Below are 20,663 nucleotides of genomic sequence, written 5' to 3' on the forward strand. Positions count from 1 at the left end.
AACACTTGTTGCTGATTCATTTAAAAGTTTTACATATAAAACAGAAAAAATATGGCAACTTTCTCTGTTTTCACGTTGAGTACTTTCTGAAATCCTGAATCTTATCTTCCCCACAATCTTGAATAATTTTAAGATTGATGGAAAGCTTTCTTCCCCAGCATTAATCTAGCTTCTTAAACATGAAATTTATCTTACTCTATGATGGAAAACTACATTGTTTACTGTATTAATATCAATAAAAACAGGGAAAAGGGTATCTGGCAAAGGCGTTTGACACTGAGGTACTGAAAAAAAAAAGTTACCAAGGAGTTTAGCTACAATCTTTCACAAAACAGTCAAGATTGAACCACTCTTCGTCCTCCTAAATGATGCGGGTGGCTCTTTGTGTCCACAGGACATCTGATTTTATTGTTTAAAGTTTTGCCTCCCTGGATCAGGGAGAACTTCCTTCAGTTATATAATGGTACCAACAAATATTTACATTTTTTTTCTCATGGAACATCGCCGTGTTAGGAAGAGAAATTTCAACAACTTATATAATCTTTGACAACCCTTTTTCCCCTGATGATTTTACAAGCTCAATACAGAAAAGAGCCCGCGAATTTATCTGTATAAATAAGTCATAGACCCTGTTCTTTATGTCCTGGTTGTTCCATCCATCCGTCCGTCCGTCCAGGATTTTTTCGATACATACTAGAAATTTTTTAAGGAAATTTTGCAATATCCATGCAATTCTTCACTTGCTTGAGAAACATTTCCGATATTTACACGGAGTGGGAGGTGGGGTGTTTAAAGATGTGGTGGGTTTTAAAGATGTTAGCAGTTGTATTTACTTTACAAACCAGCCTGAAAGCCTCTCTTGTTTTATTCTCATCCTTGAATAGGTTTGCTCCCTAAAGTGTAATAAACAAAACACAACAAAGCACCTAATTTTTAACATTATTGTCCTTCTGTTTGGATGTTCTGTGCCTGTACAGGTTTTCCAGTCCAAAGACAAGCACGTCATTCTAAACGTGAGCATGAATGGTTTTCTGTCTCTCTGCGTTAACCCTGTGAATGGCCGTCGACCTGTCCGTTGGTACCCTGGCTCTCACCTAATGCTGGATACCACAGGCTCCAGTCACATTGTGACCCTGGCTCAATAAACTGGAAAATGGATGCATGGATGGATAGTTTTCATATAGACACATACTGTAATTTGTTATTCTTTATCCCCTGTGTAATTACACAATGTCTTGTACAGATTTTCTTCGTCTGAGCCTTATCTTAAACTGGACCTCGAGCTTTGCTTGTAGTTTTGGCACTTTCCTTTTGGAAAATTTTTATTGAAGTTGTCTGACAAAACTGTGCGTCAAGCTCACTGTTTTTTTGTTATTTCTATTTTATTAGATTATTATTTGGCATTATTTTAAAACTCTGTGCATCAATCACTTGTTTGTGAATGGAGTTTACTAACCAAAATGACTAACTTATCACTTCTAACCTTAGTGTAAAACCCTACATGCTCTTATGTAAATAGATTTTTCCCTGAATCGATTTATGACTTCAATATTTAAGCTCTTGGAGCATTTTTACAGGCACCACAGATTACTCCATCTGTATGATCTTATGGATTATCTAAATTTCCTGTCTGTCCATTTTCAAATCTAAACAAAGCAGGGTGATACAAAGTTGAACTGTAATGCATTCCCTCCATGGGGGGTAGGGGTCTCTGTGAAACAGTCAGAGGCTGCCTTAAAAGTGAGCCATGTCAACACAAAAGAGCTCTCTTCACACGCTCAGCTGTACTATAGACGGAGAGAAAGAGCTGTTATGTAACGCAGTTTGACTTCTGCTTTGTCAACAAATGGCAGAGAGGGGAGAAGCTATCCAGTGCTGTGTGCAGATCCCACCAAACAGCTCCAAACATGGCTCGAAATGGCTGCTCCGGAGCAGCAGCTTATCCTCCTAATTGAGAAGAGACCCCCCACCTACCCTTCTACCCTCCCCACTCTCTTCCATAAACAGCTTCCACACTGGACACCAGCCTTGGATTCTACACATTCCTCAACCAAAGCTATTTGAAGTTCATTTCAAACAACTGCAGCATAAAAGGAAATGTATGTAACTTACACACTACCCTCATTACAGTCCTGAGAACAGGATTACACATTTGTGTTGATAATGGAAGGAGCTTAAGCTGGGGTTGTATGAAGACAGCTTCTATGCCTTTGAATTCTTTGAAGAAGAGTTTAAAGCGATCCTGCAGTATCACTATCATATTTGAGGGCTTATTTTGAGGATAATTCTTCACCTGTAGATAAAAAGGTCCTTTTTGGAGGGAAAACAAACCCACTCATGACACTTGTCATTGTATGATGTGTTCCCCATCGCTCAGAGAGGCTAGCGACCTGCCAACGCATCCCCGAGAAGCCCAGACAGTTACTGGAAGTGACCATGGCCAGATCCCCGGGACAGGAAACACTTGGCTGGTACGTGCCGAGGTCCTGGGGAGGACTGCAGTTGGCTGCATGGACCAAACCGCCTGTTACAGACACTGTGTTAGAGAGCCAGGCTCCTTCTAACATGCCTGCTAGGCTTTTAGAGCCAGCGTAATAAGAATGTCAGGGAGCTGACAATTTACCCAGGGTGATACATCTTCACAGCAAGGGCTCCAGGCTTGACTCCAAGAGTGAGAGAGCTTGGCTCACAGGCCTCACAGAGAGGATAAACACTGAATATCCAACTAGCTTTGCGGTGTCTCCTTAAGGGACTTTCAGATAGTTTACTTTTAAAGGAGCTGAGTTTAGTTTAAAAAGTTTCAGATGAAAACAGAGTGACATAATTGGAAAAAAATAAAGTCCATAAGACAGTAGAGAGGTATGTAATTTGGTAGTATGAATAAGACATGGCGTTTATTTAATCTCATAACTCCATAATGAGCACAGCTGTGCACAACAGATTCCTCCCGGCTTAGATAATGGGAGGTACTTGCACATTAGGTGAGCGGCGCTGACAATTCAAATCATTGTCACGGAGTGCGCTCAAAGTGTTTCCTCATCTCCGCTGAATGTTTGGACTCTGACAGGGACTGGAAGCTCTGAGCGTGTTCCCTAATATAACTCTCCGAGCGCCTATGTGACAGCACTACTTGATAATTGAGTCATAGGATATGGCGGCTAAACGTGAATATAAACAGCGATGCGATAATCCAGCAATTTTAAGTGCTATGAAGGCATCCTCGTGTGAAATGAGCGTGCAGCAGGACTCCAACTGGTCCCCATCATCCATCTATTTCAGGAATGCCGGTGCAGCCTGACTCGTCCCCGTCACACCCAGAAACAAACAGAGGCAGGCAGCACTGTCTGTAACAGCCCCGCTTCACAGGTGGTGGCAAAATATTAGATGGTCCTTACTCTTTGTTACATGTTGCAGTGAGCGATTGAGAAAGCTGTGGCGTACAAGTGTCACTTGAGAATTCTGGATTGGTCGGTGAGATTTTTAGTCAAGACGTCAGCTGATTCTCATTAAACTATCTGCCAGCAAATGCTGCGATGCTGGTGTTTTCCATCAGCGCTGACATGGGTGGGTTGGGGGTTGGTGTGGGACGTGTGGTGCTTGTGACGGCAGTGGAGGCGGGCGCTGCTTAAATCTATCACCAAAGCATAAATGATCTTTTCACGGTTTTGTTTACGTGCATCCGTGATCAGGGCGGGGGTTCTGTGCGCCACCGACCTTGAAAAGCCAACGCATAACACTTCATTTCCCCATCCACTTCATCCAATGGCAGGAGACGGTGAAAGCAGACAGGGGGTTCGGTGGTGGGGGGTGGGGGTTGCCAAGCAACCTGTTGTAACATTAACAAGGAGTGAAAACAGAAACCTGGTGTCTGGCTGAAACATCCGGCCTGATCCAAAGCCATCCATTATTCCCAGTAAAGCGAAGGCTGTTCTCTACAAATGCTGCCACTACAAAGCTTTCTGTTCAAGTCATGCAAATATCCAGCGTCACCACACAGCTGGTGTACATAAACCGCAGCTAATTAAAACAAGTGATCCTAAAAAAGTATGTCTCAACAAGGAAATACTATCATTTCATTATTCTTCCAATATCCAGTAAAAATAGTAGTACATATATAACTACATATATCACTCTGAACAGGTGGGTACAGTAGGCCTACAACACAGCGACAGTATCCACCTATGTAAACAACAGCAAAAGCTAAATTATCCACACTTTGGCAATGCAAATAAATTCTGAGGAGACTGCATGACCAAAGGGGTAATTGGACTTGAATGAAAAAACAAAACATATTGTGACTAGTTGTCTGTCTGATTTCCAAACCACATGGAGATCATCATGGAAAAACAAGACTATGATACTCCCCAGGCCAGCTGGCTTTGGCAAATCTTTAAAATTCAGTTTTGAGATTCATGTTTCCGAGGATCGCTCCTCTCAAATCTAGGGGAACTGTGTAACGTGACTCGTCATAAAATATTAACAACCGCGCTGGGTTCATGGTAAACAAAGAGCCCCGCGCTCGAGAAGTTGCACAGATCAGGCAGCTGTTTGTTGTGCAGATCAATCAGTTCTGTATCGGCTTTTTTGGATACAGAAACACGATGTGTACCTCGGTGGTGGATGCTATTCTGCAAATGGAAAAATTCAAGCATACACGTTGCAGCTAAAATTAATGCAGGTTGCAAACTTTACACTCTGTTTGAATATTATTTGAACTGTGCACTCTATCCTCCTGTTTAGATACACTAAAACACCTGATGAATCACTGTATCTATACATATATATACATATATATGTTTTAAATCGAGGAGGGAAAGCATTCCTTTGCAAATCATCCAAATTTACTGTTGAAGAAAAAGTCAATACCGTCATGTGTTCAATCTTTCAGAACATAACAAACATTTTCCTTCACATAGATCACTTTCACCTTGCTTTAAATGCACAACAGAACCTGCAAAATGTCATAAGGGTACGTCTGCTCCCTTCCTAAGTAAATGGCTCCTGGGTGAGCTGCTACCAAACATGTGACTGATGTGTTATATGTACACACCTATCAAAATCCCTGTGTAAACAGCCACAGGTCCTCTACTGACATCTGGTAAACCAGAAGTCTTTGTTGTACTTGTAGTAAGGACATGTGGGAAGCTAATGGATTTCCTGATCTTTCTATGTAAACAACGCTTAGATAACTGAATATCTCCATTAACCACGTCCAACAAGTCCACATGATAAGACGAACACAAGTGACTGGGTTATTTCCAGAGCGTGGCAGCTACACAGCAAAACACTGAAACAGGTGGTTTGGAGTAAAATCCGTCTGAATACTTTCCCCCTGTCCTTGGAGCGGTTTGATGAATTATTTGTGCAAGGGTTAATATTTTATCACGCCTGTTTAGACTCATGTTACTCGGGGGTAAAAATGTGAATGAAGACTGAGGCGGGGGATCTGTAGAGTTTCACAAGTAGGCGTCTTATGTATTATAAAAAGCTCCAATCTTAGATCTTCAGTTAAAATAGGAAACGGCAGGATTGTTTTCCAGGTAGACATCACGCAAAGATGCCTCTGTAATTCCTTAGAATTCCATAACAGCAACAATGAAAAATGCATATTATAAAAAATTACAACCATAGTGACCAATGTCAGTTTTGCCTTCATACAATCCTTCCCAGTGGCATGTTTAGTGGGACTAAGAGAAAATCCCAGTTAAGATGTGGGCAAGACGGAGGTGTTTGTTACAGTCTGTGAGTCTGTGTGTGGCCACAGTTGTGCCGCCAAGCAGTTGTTCATATCACATGCTGTTCAGCGTGAGTCTTCAGACAGACCTGTTTGACATATAGCCCAACATTCAGGTCCTTGTGTCAACACAAAGAACATCCACACTTTTAATATTGTGCAGTTACATAACACAGGTGCTAAGTTAGTCATGCTCACAAAGATGTCCCTGGAATAAGGAGTGGAAAATCAATCTCCTATCAAGAATATCTCCAAAACAAAGATGACAGAGGTGACAGTTTAGTTTGATCACACTGTACAGTGAACAGCTCCCAACATCTCCATGCCGCATAATATGCATTCCATTAAGTGGATGGTCTTGCTGTCACAGCCCTACTGTATGCATGTAGAGTAGCCTGAAGTCTGCCCCCTATGACTCACATTGACAACCGCCGCCGTCCAACTTAAAGAAACCAACGCGCGGGATCGGATTTGTCTTAAAATAAATAAATAGATACACAAATGTTATTCAGCAGTGTTATACAGACAGCAATCCTTTAATTTTCAGATTAAGGATTTAGGTTTTTTCTTCTCGCATTCAGCTACAGAGTGCGGCACCCATTCCCACTGTATGGATCTGCCTTTACTGCAGCAACTGTCCCACAGCCAATGCCCCCATCTGCTGAGATGCAAAATCAAAACCGACTGACTCACAGAAGCATTCATATTTGCTAACCATTGATAAACTCACGTAGCAGACTCTGTAATTAATATGAAATACATTATGCAGTACTGGCTTTGCATCACACCTTAACAACTCTCAAGTCAGCTGTTAACAGAGCCAGTGGGAAATAAAAATAAACTGTTCATGCCCTGATAATAAGAACCTTTCTTTTAAGAGAAAATCTTAAAGAAGGGCTTCAGAGAAGTGCAGCTGTAACGAGCAGGTACGCTCACCTCTCTGTGATGGTAATCCAGCGTTGTGCTCGCTGATGCAGACAGACACACTTCACTGAGCTCTTTGCGACAGCTGCTCTCCACCAGCGTCCTGTCAGCGCTTCACACTCACCGGTTTCAACTGCGTCAACACCGGCGCACTGCTCGCCCACCGAGCGCGAAGACCTCTCCTTTCACAATAAAAGCCTGAAGCTAGTCGCTTCAAACATAAAGGGGGAAGAAAAAAGTTCAACTGCTGACTTTGTAAGTCTGTTGCGCTGGTAGATAGCTGGGAAATATTAAGCATCTGGATAGAGCTATTTATCCACCTTTCTATTTAATTCCTTTATGGATTGATGGATTGGCCTCGACAGAGCCCGGAGCACAACATTACAGAAGCAGTGTGGGATCATTTAGTCTGAGAAAAGAACAAAAGAGACAACATCCAAAGGAGAGCTTTGAACTATTCCTGAAGACTATGACTAGAAAGCTCGTATAAGGGATTTCCAGCAGCATTGAAGAATAAACATTGTCATATTGAATATTAACTTTGAAACTAATTAGAATTGTCTAAATGTGTATGCCTCAATAAATGACTTTAAAGACTTTTAATTCCCATTTTTCTAGCAAAATATTAGAAAATAAGGGATGTTCTCAAGACTTTTGCATAGTACTATGTAACTATCAATCATCATCAATCAAAAAAAAAAATTCACCAAATAACTATGCTGTTAATAGTAGAATAATATTAATATTCACTACTGTTATCCACCTGCTACAAATACAGTTTATTATGGAATAAGTTAAACAGTTGTAAGCTCAGCATAATAATAGGGCAGCCAGTTGCTGTAGGGGTGGCTTAATACTTTTGTAGAGTACTGTATTTGACGTTTTTACAACAGTAAAGATTTTACTTTGAAAGTTTCGGCCAGAAGTCCCAGCTGTCTACACTCCATCGCACTTTGTACCTTTCTCTCCTCAAAGCATTTAAAAGGATCTATTTTAGGGTTCATTTATATTCATAACACTATGTTAATTTGACTCATTTGATAATATCAAGTAAAAGGTTTTTACATACATAAAAAATATGTAAATATAAGCTGAAGTATACCTTTAGAGGGTAACAGAAGATGTGAAGCACCATCCAGTGATCAAATGGTATATCACAGCTTAATAAATGAACAGCGGCTGCGTTGTACTTACCCAGCTAAAACATGTATTTTTTTAATCACCATTTTGTCATGTTTAAAAAATTACATAAGGTCTGTTAGACAACAAAACTGTCTTTCCCCACTCCATTCATGACTCAGTTTAAGAATGATACTGTACAAACATCACAGCTAAACTGTAAGTCACTAAGCTGTTGGTGGGTAACAGGAATTCAGGTAAAGTAAGTAGAATACCACAAAACTCATAATTAGCACAGGCAAAAATATCACATATTTATCTGGTAAACGGAGCAGCATTAATGTCACTTTTCAGTTAAATTACACAACAGGAGATTGAACACACTGAAATATTATAATTAGAATATCAAGAAAAACAAATGTTTGCTATTCTAATATATCAAAATTTAAACCCATAACAAAAAGAAATTAATACGCCTACTATTAATACTACTATTATGATTTTCATTAGGACACTTAATATTTATTGCAATTATATTCTTTGAAAATCTCACATTTATTTACAACTACAAACTTACTTTTACAATATTTTTTACAGTAAAGACATACCATAGCAAATACAGCGGAAACATATCACACATGGATCACAGGCACAGTCATGAGAAATGGATGTTTTGGTTCTGTGGACTCATACATGAGAAAGAAAAAAAATTAAATAATATATAACCATTACTCTGCATGAGTTCATCTTGCTAAACCTGATGGTTGTTTACAGCTACATGTTACCTTCTCTATCTCTCTTACACAATAAATAACTTACAACTTGACAGATCAAATTCAGTAAAATTGAAGATGTGCGGCTCTCATCGATGTCTGCGAGGTACAGGAGGTGCTGAGTCAGTTGGCCTGTAAGAAGGTCTTTGAGGAAGTATTCGTGTCGGGCAGGATATGTAACGCTCATGGACCATCTCTGTCACCCTGCAGGAAACACACTGTTACTGTATAGGAAGGTTATTTGCACTGTAACAGTAGAGACGGTATACAGCAAAGGGTGTGTAAACTGTGACGTTTAATTTCTTATAATTATGCGTGAGAAAAAAACAAAACTTGAAAAGAAGATGCAAAGATAACATTTCAGACACAGTTCTGTATCATTTACTTATCTGACACCCTACATTCAGGAAATATGAACTGTACAAGAATCACTCATTCACTGGTTTAAAATAGATTTCAATACTTTAACAAACTGCATGTTTTAGGAACTACAGTACATGAACTCTCTGATAGTGGTCACAGCTCTTATGCAAAGTTAGTTAATGTCAAAGCATGTTATTTTTTTCTATCATTACTGAATTTAGTCATCATCTTATTTAGTTATGTAGGTGGAATAATAAACTGAATTATTAATATTTTTAATGAAATCAACAATTCTTTAAGTTAAGCTGTTGCACGTTTGTATCAATTTACTAAGTTCATTTGGTTGTTTATATTCAAACGCTTTGCACTCCATCACCCTTCATACTGTAACTTCTCATTTACATGTTCCCAAGACAAATATCTTTTTGATCTTTTAACCTTCAGACACACAGATGCTAAGAAAAACTCTAGATAAGATCACAGTACCATGCAATGAGAACAAATTGAACCCACGCATGAAGAATTTAGTATACTCTATGTAGCAGCTCATACATACTTGGTGTAGGTGTTTGTTCATTTCTGTTATTTATTCTTTAAAAACTGAATAATTTAATGTCAGTCTGTGGATGTCAAATTACTTAAAATTCTGTGTACTTAAAGCAATTTTGCTAACTCTTGAGTCTTTTTTTTAACAGCACACAAATGTTGTATTTACCCACTAATAGTAATTAAAACTCATCACACACAATTACTGTATGAATGAGAAGTATTATGCAGATATTTAAAGTATAATATAATATTTCTGACATCATGTCAGAAAGCTAAAGAAGCTGATTGTTTATCAGATTTTAGAAATACATTGTACTGCCACCCAGATTTTTTTTTTGAAAGAGATAAGAGACAGAAGGGCATTTATCAGTAAAAAGGATCTGCAGCGTTTCACAGGTTCTCAGGAATTTACGGCAGCTCTTGCTACCCACTTCAGTCACTTTCATCTTTTTCATTTTTAAGTGGTCTCACTATAAGTGGTCTCACCTATGTGTGTGGAAGTTATTTGTGTGTTTACAGAGTATAAGCATCAGTATCTTGATCACTTTCTCGCTCTGGCTTCCTCTGAAACGCACAGCTGCGAATTAGTGGTGGGTGAACATTTCCTCTTTTACATTTTTCTGTTTCACTCAGTGCTGCTTATAGATTTTTTTTTACGTGCTCCCAGTCTTTCTGTCATATTCTAACACAGTTATGATTGCTGCTAGGCACCGTCACATAACTGTACAGTGTATTTGCTACTTTGCGTTGTTTTTTCCTATACCTGATGTCGCATAGTGCTCAGTACTGCATGGTTCTGCTTTCACTTCAGTAATCTGAATCGCTGTTCTCTAGACTGACCTTTCTGGGTTCCGTGGAGGAATCCTGGGTGGAGGAATGGAAGGTGCAGCACTGCCTGGCCGTGGCGGTCGTGGTGGAGGAGGGAAACTTTCTATTGAGTCCTTTAAAAATACAATGACATATATATGTGGCCACACTTGAAATACTTCAAAATAAAACAGCCTAAAGCTTTAGTTTAACAGCTGAGTCAGTTAATGAAAAAGCTAACATTGTCACAGTTATTGGTTTAAGCAATTCATCTACTGAAACTGTCAAGAACTCCCAAATTTTCAGCTAAACACACAAAGATGACAGTTGTTGTTTTGTTGGTCTGGAGAATAAAAGATCATTGTTTTAATTACACCCTGAGGAAGTCATTAAGCAGTGTCAGTCAAGCTTCCACGATGGGTCGTGCAGTTTGAGTCTTTTAACAACAGACAGGGAATACTCATCTTACCCATCTTGCAATTAAAAGAAGGACAGAATTTGCACCAAAATCTAAGAGATTCTTTGTCTGCCCGTGCCCCAAATCTCCTTCAGCTCTGTACTTTTTCTTCAATCATTATGACAGACAGTAAACGCTAATGAAAATGATATAGAATCTGCTTCAGTAAAGAACACACATTTACAGAACTTACATTTAAATATTGTCTGGAAGGTATTTTAGGAAATGAAAAGCTGAAGTAAGAGAGCAAAATAAAACAAAACTAAACACTAGACTTTCTACCTCTTTTTTTCTACCTCTCTACTGCGCATGCAGTCATGTTGTATAGACATCAGACACATGCAGCATCATAAGAGAAAGGGAAGTTTTAATTTGGGTTATAAAGAGTAAGAAGGAAGAAACAGCTAGCTATAACTCATGCAAATGCATTTCTGTGTGAACCCTTCAGTTTCCACGTGCCTTGAAGATGCACTTGTACCTATTGTTAAATCAAGCTCACCTCGTCAGGTTCTGTACCGCTGCTGTAGCTAAAGGTGCTGTGCGTGCTGAGTCTGTTGCTTTCGGTGCCTGATGACAAGAAGAAGCACAGCAAAAATAAAACACGTGATTCCGAGTATCTCTGAGGTTAGTGCTTGTGGTGAATTATGTTGTAAGACCACTTCGCTAAATGTGGGTAAAATATGTTTTAGGCCTTGACACTATTATACAAGATGTCTGCAAGAAGGTGTATGAACAATCAGAGCAAGACAGAGACGCAGCTCATATGCATACCACCATTACAGACTTAAAGTAATCATGAAGCAGTATAGCAAGCCATTCTTTAAATCCGTTAATGTTATCAGTGTTTTTGAAAGGAAACTGCTTGCCCCTTTTGAAATTTATGTGCAAATGTTTGCTTTTTTTAAAAAAAAAACAACAGAAGAATAAAACATCTACTACAGCAAAATTAAACATTAATTTAAACCTTAAAATACTTTTGCATTTGTGGGCTAATTAAACAAACTAAAAAATGGTTTTCTTCGTAAAACATTATGACTGAATTATAACTGCTGGTGCGACGTGTAAAAACACAAATAAAGTTTCACAAAACGTCTCATCCTTTATGTATAACAAAACTACAAAGATGGGAAATAATAATAACAAAGTAAAATAAAATACATACACTGACATTCGAGAACATTAAGTAACATTAAGCAGTAACAAAATCACTAGAGTCATGTAACTTTATCATACAGAAAAAGTCTGTTTATTACAATTAACCTAATATTTCAAGCTATAATCTGACTACTTTATTTCTTGCTTTTTTATTGAAAACTTTTAAAATGAGATCTCAATTAAGATTTAAAAAAAATGTGAGACTAAAATAAATTTTGCATTTATTTGCCCGCAACAGGAGAAAACACACAGCAGGGCCACGGGTCGGACTCAAACCTGCGCCGCGGCTCTCTTGCTGTGCAGCAAGTGGTTGCCTGCTTACCCACAGAGCAAACACGGCACCCTTTCTTTTCTTTGAAAAACTGTGACTGATGTGTTGAATTTCTGTTTTGACATAAATAATTTTTCAGCAAGGTCTGCTCTGTCCAAGCTCTAATTAAACGCGGGTTTATTAGTAACACTGCCTCGTACCATCCATGTGAATATTCTAATGATCCCATCCAGCACTTTTTCCTTGAACCACAGCTAAAATTGACGCATAGAAAAGACAGAATGATCAGATCTGGCGCTCAAACGTACCTCTCTCTCCAACTCAAAAGTGGAGGCAGGAAGTCAGACTACAAGCACATCACTTTTTCAGTGACTTACATATGTGTATAATTTACATTTCTCCCAATCTGTACTCTAATGGAGTTGCAAAGAAAGCCACACAAAGAAAGACTGAAAGCTTTAAGTCTTTTTGTTTAGTACTTGATAAAAGCAGAAAGTAAAGATAAGCATTTGGACTCACTCGATGTGCTGGATGTGCTACCTGTCTTCCAGCTGCCTCTCTGGATAACCTGAGCCACAGGAGGAGGCTGAGCCGTCGCTCTGGGTGTCGACTCATACACAGCACACTCTAATGTGACACCAGTGCCCCAGAATGAGTTTCTCTGAAGGGGTGCACTTATCTCATACTCTACGGGAAAAGACCAGATTAAAAAGATAAGCGTTTTTGACAGCAATGGCATGTTATTTTTCAATATGTGTTTGTCACCAATGAATCCTAACAGTATCAGCGTATAAACAGTGGAAGGTATACAATGTGATAAATCTGCGTGAACCTGATCTGATTCCAAATGAGAACATAAATAATTTTACCAAGTTCCTTTCCTGTCTTCTCTCTCTCTTTATGGCGTCTGGTGATGCTGTTTCGTAATGTCTCCAGATTTTTCTCAAGTAAGAAAAAGGAAACACAGGCATTACTTTTATTGCTTAACCAACAATCAACTTCTTAGAAAACCACAAAGTTTGAACATTAGATCTACCTGCTGATAGCGTATGGAGTTTGCCCTCCGCTCATGATCAACCTGCCAAGCCTTAAACTCTTGGACTGCTTCGTCCACAGTAATTTCTCCTACTTTTACCCTCTCTTGCAGAGATATGAGCTGCCTCTGCCCAGGGGTCTTCATCCCAGCGTAAGGATCATATGCAGGCGTGGGGGCTTCCACTACAGGCCGAGCTGAATGGGAGGAAAATAGTGTATAATTTATTCTATTATTAATTTATAAGCAAAAACCTTTGGAACATAAAATATTGTATTAGTTTCATGAAAGTCTTACAATAGTTTGATGTATAATGGTAATATGGGTGCGAGAGCAAGCGCACTAATATTTTTTATTATTTTAAATTTTAAATGTCTTTACATTTCTGATGTAAATATAAACAACTACTAAATCCTAAAAACTAAAAAATCACAAAAACAAAAATAAGACCTCTTGTTATGTGTTGATGACAATAGTTCAATAACAGTACTGTATTTTTATTTATGATGAGCAAACCAGTTTAAAATCAGACCCATAATCAGTGCACACAGCTAACCAATCGTAATGCAGTATAATAATACAAGACGATAATACCAGAGGATGTAATTGACATGTCAGTGACAGTAGTGGACTGTTGCCTCACTGCAAGAAAGTTCAGGATTCAGACGTTACATGTTCTTCCTGTGTCTGTATGAGCGCCCAGAGCCTCTGGGGGCTACCAGATACACGCATGTTATGTAAATAGGCAACTCTAAGCTGGCTGTAAATGTGCAATGAACTGGTAACTAGTCCAGGCTGCACCTTACTTCCTGTCAGCTGGGGTTTGCTCAAGGTTTCAACTTCACTTTCATTTTTACCATTTAAAGTTAAATATTCAAATGAGGAGCGAAAAACAAGAACGCTTCTGCCGTACGGGCCACGTACATTTTTGCTCTTCCCGTATCACATTTAAGTGTCTGCTGTGAAAAGGGCCTATTAATGTCAGAAGATCACATGAACATTTGTTCTCAGTCACCTACCCACTCTGACACCAAAAATTCCCCCAACGCAGTTAGCTGTAACCACTGAGTCAACTACAAAGGTTACTGGTTTTGACCAATGTGGTAGTATTAAAAGCCCTGTGCCTCACAGAAACATGCTACAGCACTGTACAAGACTGATGATAAGTAATCAAGATGCAAATAAAATAAAGGCACTTTTTCAAAAGCGGTTTACCAAATGAAACCATGACCAGTTCTAAACTAGCTTTATATAAGTGAAAAAAAGAGAAAACAGAAGCATAACAGACTATAATGATTAAATGAAAAGAAAATTATTTTTATTGGGATTTACCTGCATGATATCCCATGTCCTTTGCTTTATTCTCAGATGTACCTTTATCTGAAAATACTATCAAAAAAATAAAAGTTACATATTTTTGACACATTTGTGATATAAAAAAAATATAACGTAATAAATAAAAATCAGACTGCACCATACCTCTAGAAATGTACGTCGTAGACTTTTCAAGCTCAGTGTTAAGCTCAGGCCTGGGGATAGGGGCTGGTGGACGGTTCAGGACTACTGGGTTGTAAGTACTATTTGCATCCACAGTATCGTAGATATCCTCTGGACAGAGGTTGTATGGGTCTTCCTCTTCCTCAATTTCATCTAAGCTATTATGATCAACTTTTTCCTCTTCCTCACTTTGAAGAGGTTCATTGTCCTTCTTGACTTCAGTGGCATTTGGTTTTGCTAAAGGTAAGAGTGTAACCACATGAAGCACTCAATGCCATATAGGATGCAATATTATTTAAGGAAATTATTTAAAACTTCAAATGTATACCTTGAAAGAACTTCCGAAGCATAGCTTCCTCAGGGTTCTCATCTACTGCAGTCATCACCTCATCTTGAAACCCCCACCAGAAAGAAACAATACAGCACCATCATCATCTGCTGCTCCCAGTTTTGCTGTATGAATTATTGTTGGAACAATAAATAAAATAATGCGATACTTACAAAAATCCTCTGCACATTCAGGGTTGATCCCCAGCATCGACTCATATATATCCTCTGAGCAACCCGAGTATTTCATCATGATATCTTGAGAATTAGTGGACATCAACTCATATACCTCTGCACTCTCGTCTGTGTTGATAGTGTCCTCAAAGTGAGACTTGAGCAAGTCTGCAGTCTCCTGGATTTGTTTAAATGCAAAAGACAACCAGACGCTAAGTACAATTCGTGAAAATGCAAAGAATTGAAAAGATTTTCTCTGTGGACTTACAACAAATTCATCCATGAACTGCCTGAGATCATTAAAACCACTCTTCTCTGCAAGCGTGTTTGGGTAGTCTCCATTCTTGTTCATCACACTGTAAGCCTGCAAAGCTCCAGGACACTGAAGCAGAACGGTGGTCAGCTTCTTCAGGCCATACTTGGCTGCAAAGTGGAGTAAAGTAGGAAGCTCCTCATTCCGCTGATCTGAAGCCCACAAAAAGGCAAACAGATAGAACCAGTTATATATCAGCTGCTCACACTTTCTGCTTTTTATCATAATCTTTGAATTTAAATGAGAACTGTTAATGGTGTTATTGCAAAGTGGAAGTATTTGGGAACCACAGCAAATTCGCCTCAAAGTGGTGGACCACGTAAAGATGTAGAGCAGGGTGGCTGAGAGCTAAGGCCTACAGTGTATTTATAAGTCACCAGCGTTTGTAGCTATCTAAAGCAGCGGTGAGTAGCGGTAAGTTCCAAGCCTCCACTGGCATTAACATCTGGCCACAAACTGCGCCAGGAGCTTTATGGGTGGGTTTCCATGACTGAGCACCTCCTGTAAGTGTAACATGTAGGTGGCCCAGAACTTTTCACCATATAATGTATGTGCGATAACAGGAAGTCTTCTACAAATTTTTTTAGCTGACTCGCCCAACACCAATAAAATCATGTGTTAAACTTACATGCTGACATATTGTCTTCCTCAATCTGTCTGATTCCAAACAGCTGAAGACCAGTTGAAGGGATCTTGGATTTTAAAGAGTCGGACAACATGCTGTCCAGTGATTCTGTTGCATTGGCTGTTATGTTGAATGCCTGGATGTTCAAAATAAATAAATAAAGCTTACACAAGCTTTTACAACATTAATCTAGCACAACGATGCTATTTAAAGCGCTAAATAATGTCTCACCTGGCTGATGAAGTTAACAGGATCTGTAGCATTTTCAAGATACCGACTGACTTCACCCATGCTGGTGTAATACGTAACAGGAGTCAGGCTGACAGACGACTGGCCAGTGTACATAGTGAGGGACACAATTCCAGCATGCATATCTAAATGAAAATAAAGAGCAAATTAACAATTACGGTGATTTCAGATTAAAGCTTTCAACATAAAAGTCCTGTGACTTCCTACAGATACTTGCCAGGTGCAGTAACACTTATGGTGTATTCATTCTCCACGGTGCCTGGCACCCTTTTTGCAGGTACATTTTCAGATGAAAACTCCACCTCTGGATCCGACTGATCATCTATTTTCTTTTTGAAAATGATAAAAAGTGTCTCCTGTTTCTAAAAGAAAAATGGAAAACTGGAATAAAATTGGCGTGTTGGTGACATTTTACTGATATCAAGAACTTCCTTTAGCTCCGCTAAACACTAGAAGATCAGTGTAAATGTTTCTCTGTGTACCTGTCATACAATGTAATACAGAAAACTGGATTTATTTCAATGAACCAAACAAACATTACATTTGATGCAGCTCTTGTGCAATTACTTACCCCGCACAGAACTCTGTTTGGTTGCACAGTGAGACAGGTGATGTGCGTGGGTGAAGTTATTTCCTGACTTGCTGATATTACTGCGTTCGCAGGCTCTTCATCCTTCGGGACATTTTCTTCATACTCTTTTGTCACCACATCCTCTGTTTCATCAGTGCTAGGATTTTCATCTAAAACTGGTAAGACGTACACATCGTCTAGGGCTACAGGAACTTCACTCTCACGTTCAAGCTCCACTTTTCTGCCTTTAAATTAAAAAGAAATCGAATGTATTACAAACATCTTTATTTTCCCTTTAAATTTCTACAAATTGCACAATTTTAACATCTGTCTAGATGAAATCGCCTTCTTTTAGTTATTCAGAAAGTTTCACTACAGCACATCCAACTTTCTCACTGAGAGTTTCTGTTTTATGTTCCAGCTTTAAGATAATTGACAATTGTTATTTTATTTAATATCCTATTCTTTGTGGGTGCAGTAAAAACTGAATTAATTATGTTTGCTTCCTGGGCATCGAAAACACTGTACAAAAGAGAACATTTTACATACTGTTGGCTAATGCTTCCAAAATGGTAGAAACATAAACACCAGGCTCATCCTCTGCGTAGAGCTTCCTCCAGCTTGGCCAGTCTTGGAAAATCTTTGTCAATAGTTCGTCCTCAGACACACCACATAAAAAGGCCACCACTCGGTGAGGAGGATAGAGAATTCTCTGAAGTGCCTCCTGTAGTTCGTGGTCACAGAGGATGTCAAGGAAAACCCCTGTGAGGAGCAGCACGATGCTCTTGCAGCTTTGGAAATATTCAAAATTATATCCGTGGAGCTCATCGGCTGTGCTGATTGCATATAGCAAAATTGATCTTTTGTGGAATTTGCGAGAACTTTTCAAAATCTGGTGCAAATATGACGCCCATTCCTGTGCCTCAGTGGTGTGCAGAATTAACAGCTCATATCTTGAGAAGGATTCAGGATGTGCTGAAAAACACAACGCATTACAGTGTGATTGTACGCTCAAGAGATGTATGCAAACACTCTCCAAAGCAGGTATCCAAAGCATAAAACCTGCTGACCCAGCCTGACTGCACACAGTGAATCAACGTTCTGCTCAAAATACACTAATGACATGACACTAGCAATATTATGTGCTGAGTTCCTTGTTGCAGCAGATTGTGATTGCCGTGGAAATGCTCCACAACGTACCAGCTGTCCGGCTGTGGAATGTCAAGGTGACTGTGGCTGGGGAATGAATGTCTGATCTGTTTGATATTTCACTGCAGAGCCAACAAGACGTTGTGCAAACATTGCGCTGTGTCAACACTGGTCAGAGTAATTTTGTTTGACTCATTACAGTGTTTAATCAGGTCAAGCTCACCTCTGTACACGCTACCTAGGAAAGAGCACCCACACAAGCATTCGCTTCATCGGAGCAGCTCACTAACGACAGGGCAGTGAGCCCTTACATCGTTTTATTAAAGGACCGATAACATGAATGATTTAACTTTACATGTGTTGGAAATACTACATTAATTCAAATCAACCATACAGGATGCCTAAGATGCTTGCTTCCTCTTTTTAAAGCGGAGAAAACAGTTTGCCTTGAATTTTCTGGTAAATGAAACTCAATTTAAATGAACACATCATTTCAAAGTCAAACAATGCAAAAGAGTAAACTATGTGTTAATAATGAAGGTTTCAGTACATCTTGTAAACTGTAGCACTAACTAGCTGGTGAAAAAAAAGGTACACACGACGGGTCGTATTACCTGATTCAGTGCTTGAGATGGGTTCTCCCATGGTCTTGAAGCCTCAAATCAAATAAATAAATCACCTCAAAAGGATCATCATTTGCCCAAATGTTTCTCTTCAATTCGATGAAGTTTACTGATGCTTCTCTTCTCATCAGCTGAGACTACATTAGCTTTCACCAGCTACAGCTCGTTGCTCAGCAGTATTAATAGCAACACTTAGTTTCCTGATTTTGGTGACTCTGCCCTACTTCCTGAAACAGTTGAAGAAGTGAGAAACGCACCACTGTCATGACAGAATGTGCAACATGTCGGCAGTTACATTTGTTTTTGGCTGCTTTGTGTATATCTGTATGTTGTAAACAGCAAAATATTCTATAGATGAAACACAAATGAAGATAACGAGGGCTTAGCTAAGAATTTGATGTGTTGAATTTTGCGACGTGCAGAAACGACACAAAACCACTTGATGTCTTTTATGTAGGCGACGCTTTAGATTCGCCTTTGTTCTTGGTTTTCGTGAAGACTGTACACCCACGCACACAAACGCACACGCACACAAACACACACACACACACAGGAAAACATCAATTCACCTGTTATGAGCCACATCCTTCTTCTGTTTTTTCACTTCCTTACCAAGGTGCTGTCTATCTAGAGAGTTTTAAGGTCAGAGTGATTGTGTAAAATTACAATTCTTATAAATGAACATGCTTACCTCAAAAGAGTAGCTATACATTTGTGGCCAATAAAACTTACTTACTAGTAAGACTTACTACTGTAAACACATCGTTTCTGTGTTGCAGTTAACTTTAACATGCATAAGACTAAAGTGACAACTTCTGCAAAAAGTGATGCACACCTTAAAAATGTGTTGTTCTGTGATGCTGTGACACCTTAAAGCAACACTGAAAGTGCAAAACTGAAAGCTTTCATTGCTGGCGTCATTACACAGACATGTGAAGGATGAATGTGAAGTTCTAACACAATTCAGCCTTACAAAATTACTTGTGCGCTCAAATGCTGACACACACAGGGTACATCCTCATACAGCCACATGCTAAATATTTCTTAAGTAAAACAGAAAGCACATGACAAACGTGAATCAGTCACTGATCATAATGAATCACATGTTTGGTGTAACTGTTACTCAGTATTTGAAGTTTCAGTTCCCTCGTAAATGTCAACTATTTGCAACACATGGCACCACACTGACACAACCACTAGAGGGCAGAAGACACTAACTTAACATTAGATTGTTGTCCACCTATCATTTTGCCTATAGGCATGGATATGTACTTGGTTAAAAAGACTGTGGTGAGTTTGGCATAAGTCATAGAGATAGTTTCCATATACAGACAATCAAAAATATAAAATAAATAGCTGTATGAGCCTTTAACAATAATGTTTATTTGCTATATGCTTCTTATTTGGCAGGGATATTTGCAGTCATAAGACCATTGGTGGATCAATTTGAAAAAAAAGTTTGACAGTGAATCCAAAATAAAAATGTGAAATTATGTATATTTTCATAAATAAATAAATGTGAGGCACATTATACAAACATGTACATAAGATTTAAAAACTATTATTAAGATAGACTGGGGTCAGCTGCAGACTAAATATTCACTGTTTGTAATGCACCACATTTTATAGATATGAAAATAACTGCACCTGGCCTTGAACTGCCAATGTGGAGATAAAAATGATTCAGTATCAGCAATCTGAATTCACTGACCTATAAAAAATAAGATTAAAATTATTTAATTACACAAACAAAAAGAGACTCAACAGATTATGCAGGTGATATGTATAGAAGTTTTTTTTCTTTTTTCCTGTAAAACGTCTTTCATGCATGCTTAAAAGTGTCGCAGGGTACACTTCAGGTTTTCAGGTATTTACTGAAATGTGCAAACAGAAACAGTAATTCAGTGTAGAAGGCAGAAACAAGAGTGTGTACAACACTAACAAGATTTA

The 20,663-nt window shown here is 38.8% G+C and overlaps 2 protein-coding genes across 2 annotated transcripts in view; both read right to left on the reverse strand.

Moving 5' to 3' along the window:
- Positions 1-6,789, reverse strand: part of sorbs1 (sorbin and SH3 domain containing 1) — a 42,392-nt gene extending 35,603 nt beyond the window's left edge. Inside the window, exon 1 of the mRNA XM_076891893.1 lies at positions 6,671-6,789. The gene's annotated coding sequence lies outside the window, so the exon portion shown is untranslated. The remainder of the gene's footprint in view (positions 1-6,670) is intronic.
- Positions 6,790-7,842: 1,053 nt separating this feature from the next.
- On the reverse strand, positions 7,843-18,902 carry pik3ap1 (phosphoinositide-3-kinase adaptor protein 1). The gene is made up of 17 exons (XM_004559615.4): positions 18,705-18,902; positions 17,491-17,916; positions 16,942-17,186; positions 16,588-16,732; positions 16,353-16,495; positions 16,125-16,257; positions 15,452-15,648; positions 15,184-15,361; positions 15,011-15,073; positions 14,665-14,919; positions 14,518-14,574; positions 13,189-13,382; positions 13,022-13,094; positions 12,672-12,839; positions 11,226-11,293; positions 10,303-10,403; positions 7,843-8,754 (listed from the first exon to the last, which is right to left on the reverse strand). Exons 1-17 carry the CDS (start codon positions 18,733-18,735, stop codon positions 8,640-8,642), a joined length of 2,592 nt encoding a protein of 863 aa, XP_004559672.3. The 5' UTR covers positions 18,736-18,902; the 3' UTR covers positions 7,843-8,639.
- Between the last annotated feature and the right edge of the window lie 1,761 nt (positions 18,903-20,663).

The sequence above is a fragment of the Maylandia zebra genome, linkage group LG13 (genome assembly GCF_041146795.1).
Source record: "Maylandia zebra isolate NMK-2024a linkage group LG13, Mzebra_GT3a, whole genome shotgun sequence".
NCBI classification, from domain to species: Eukaryota; Metazoa; Chordata; class Actinopteri; order Cichliformes; family Cichlidae; genus Maylandia; species Maylandia zebra.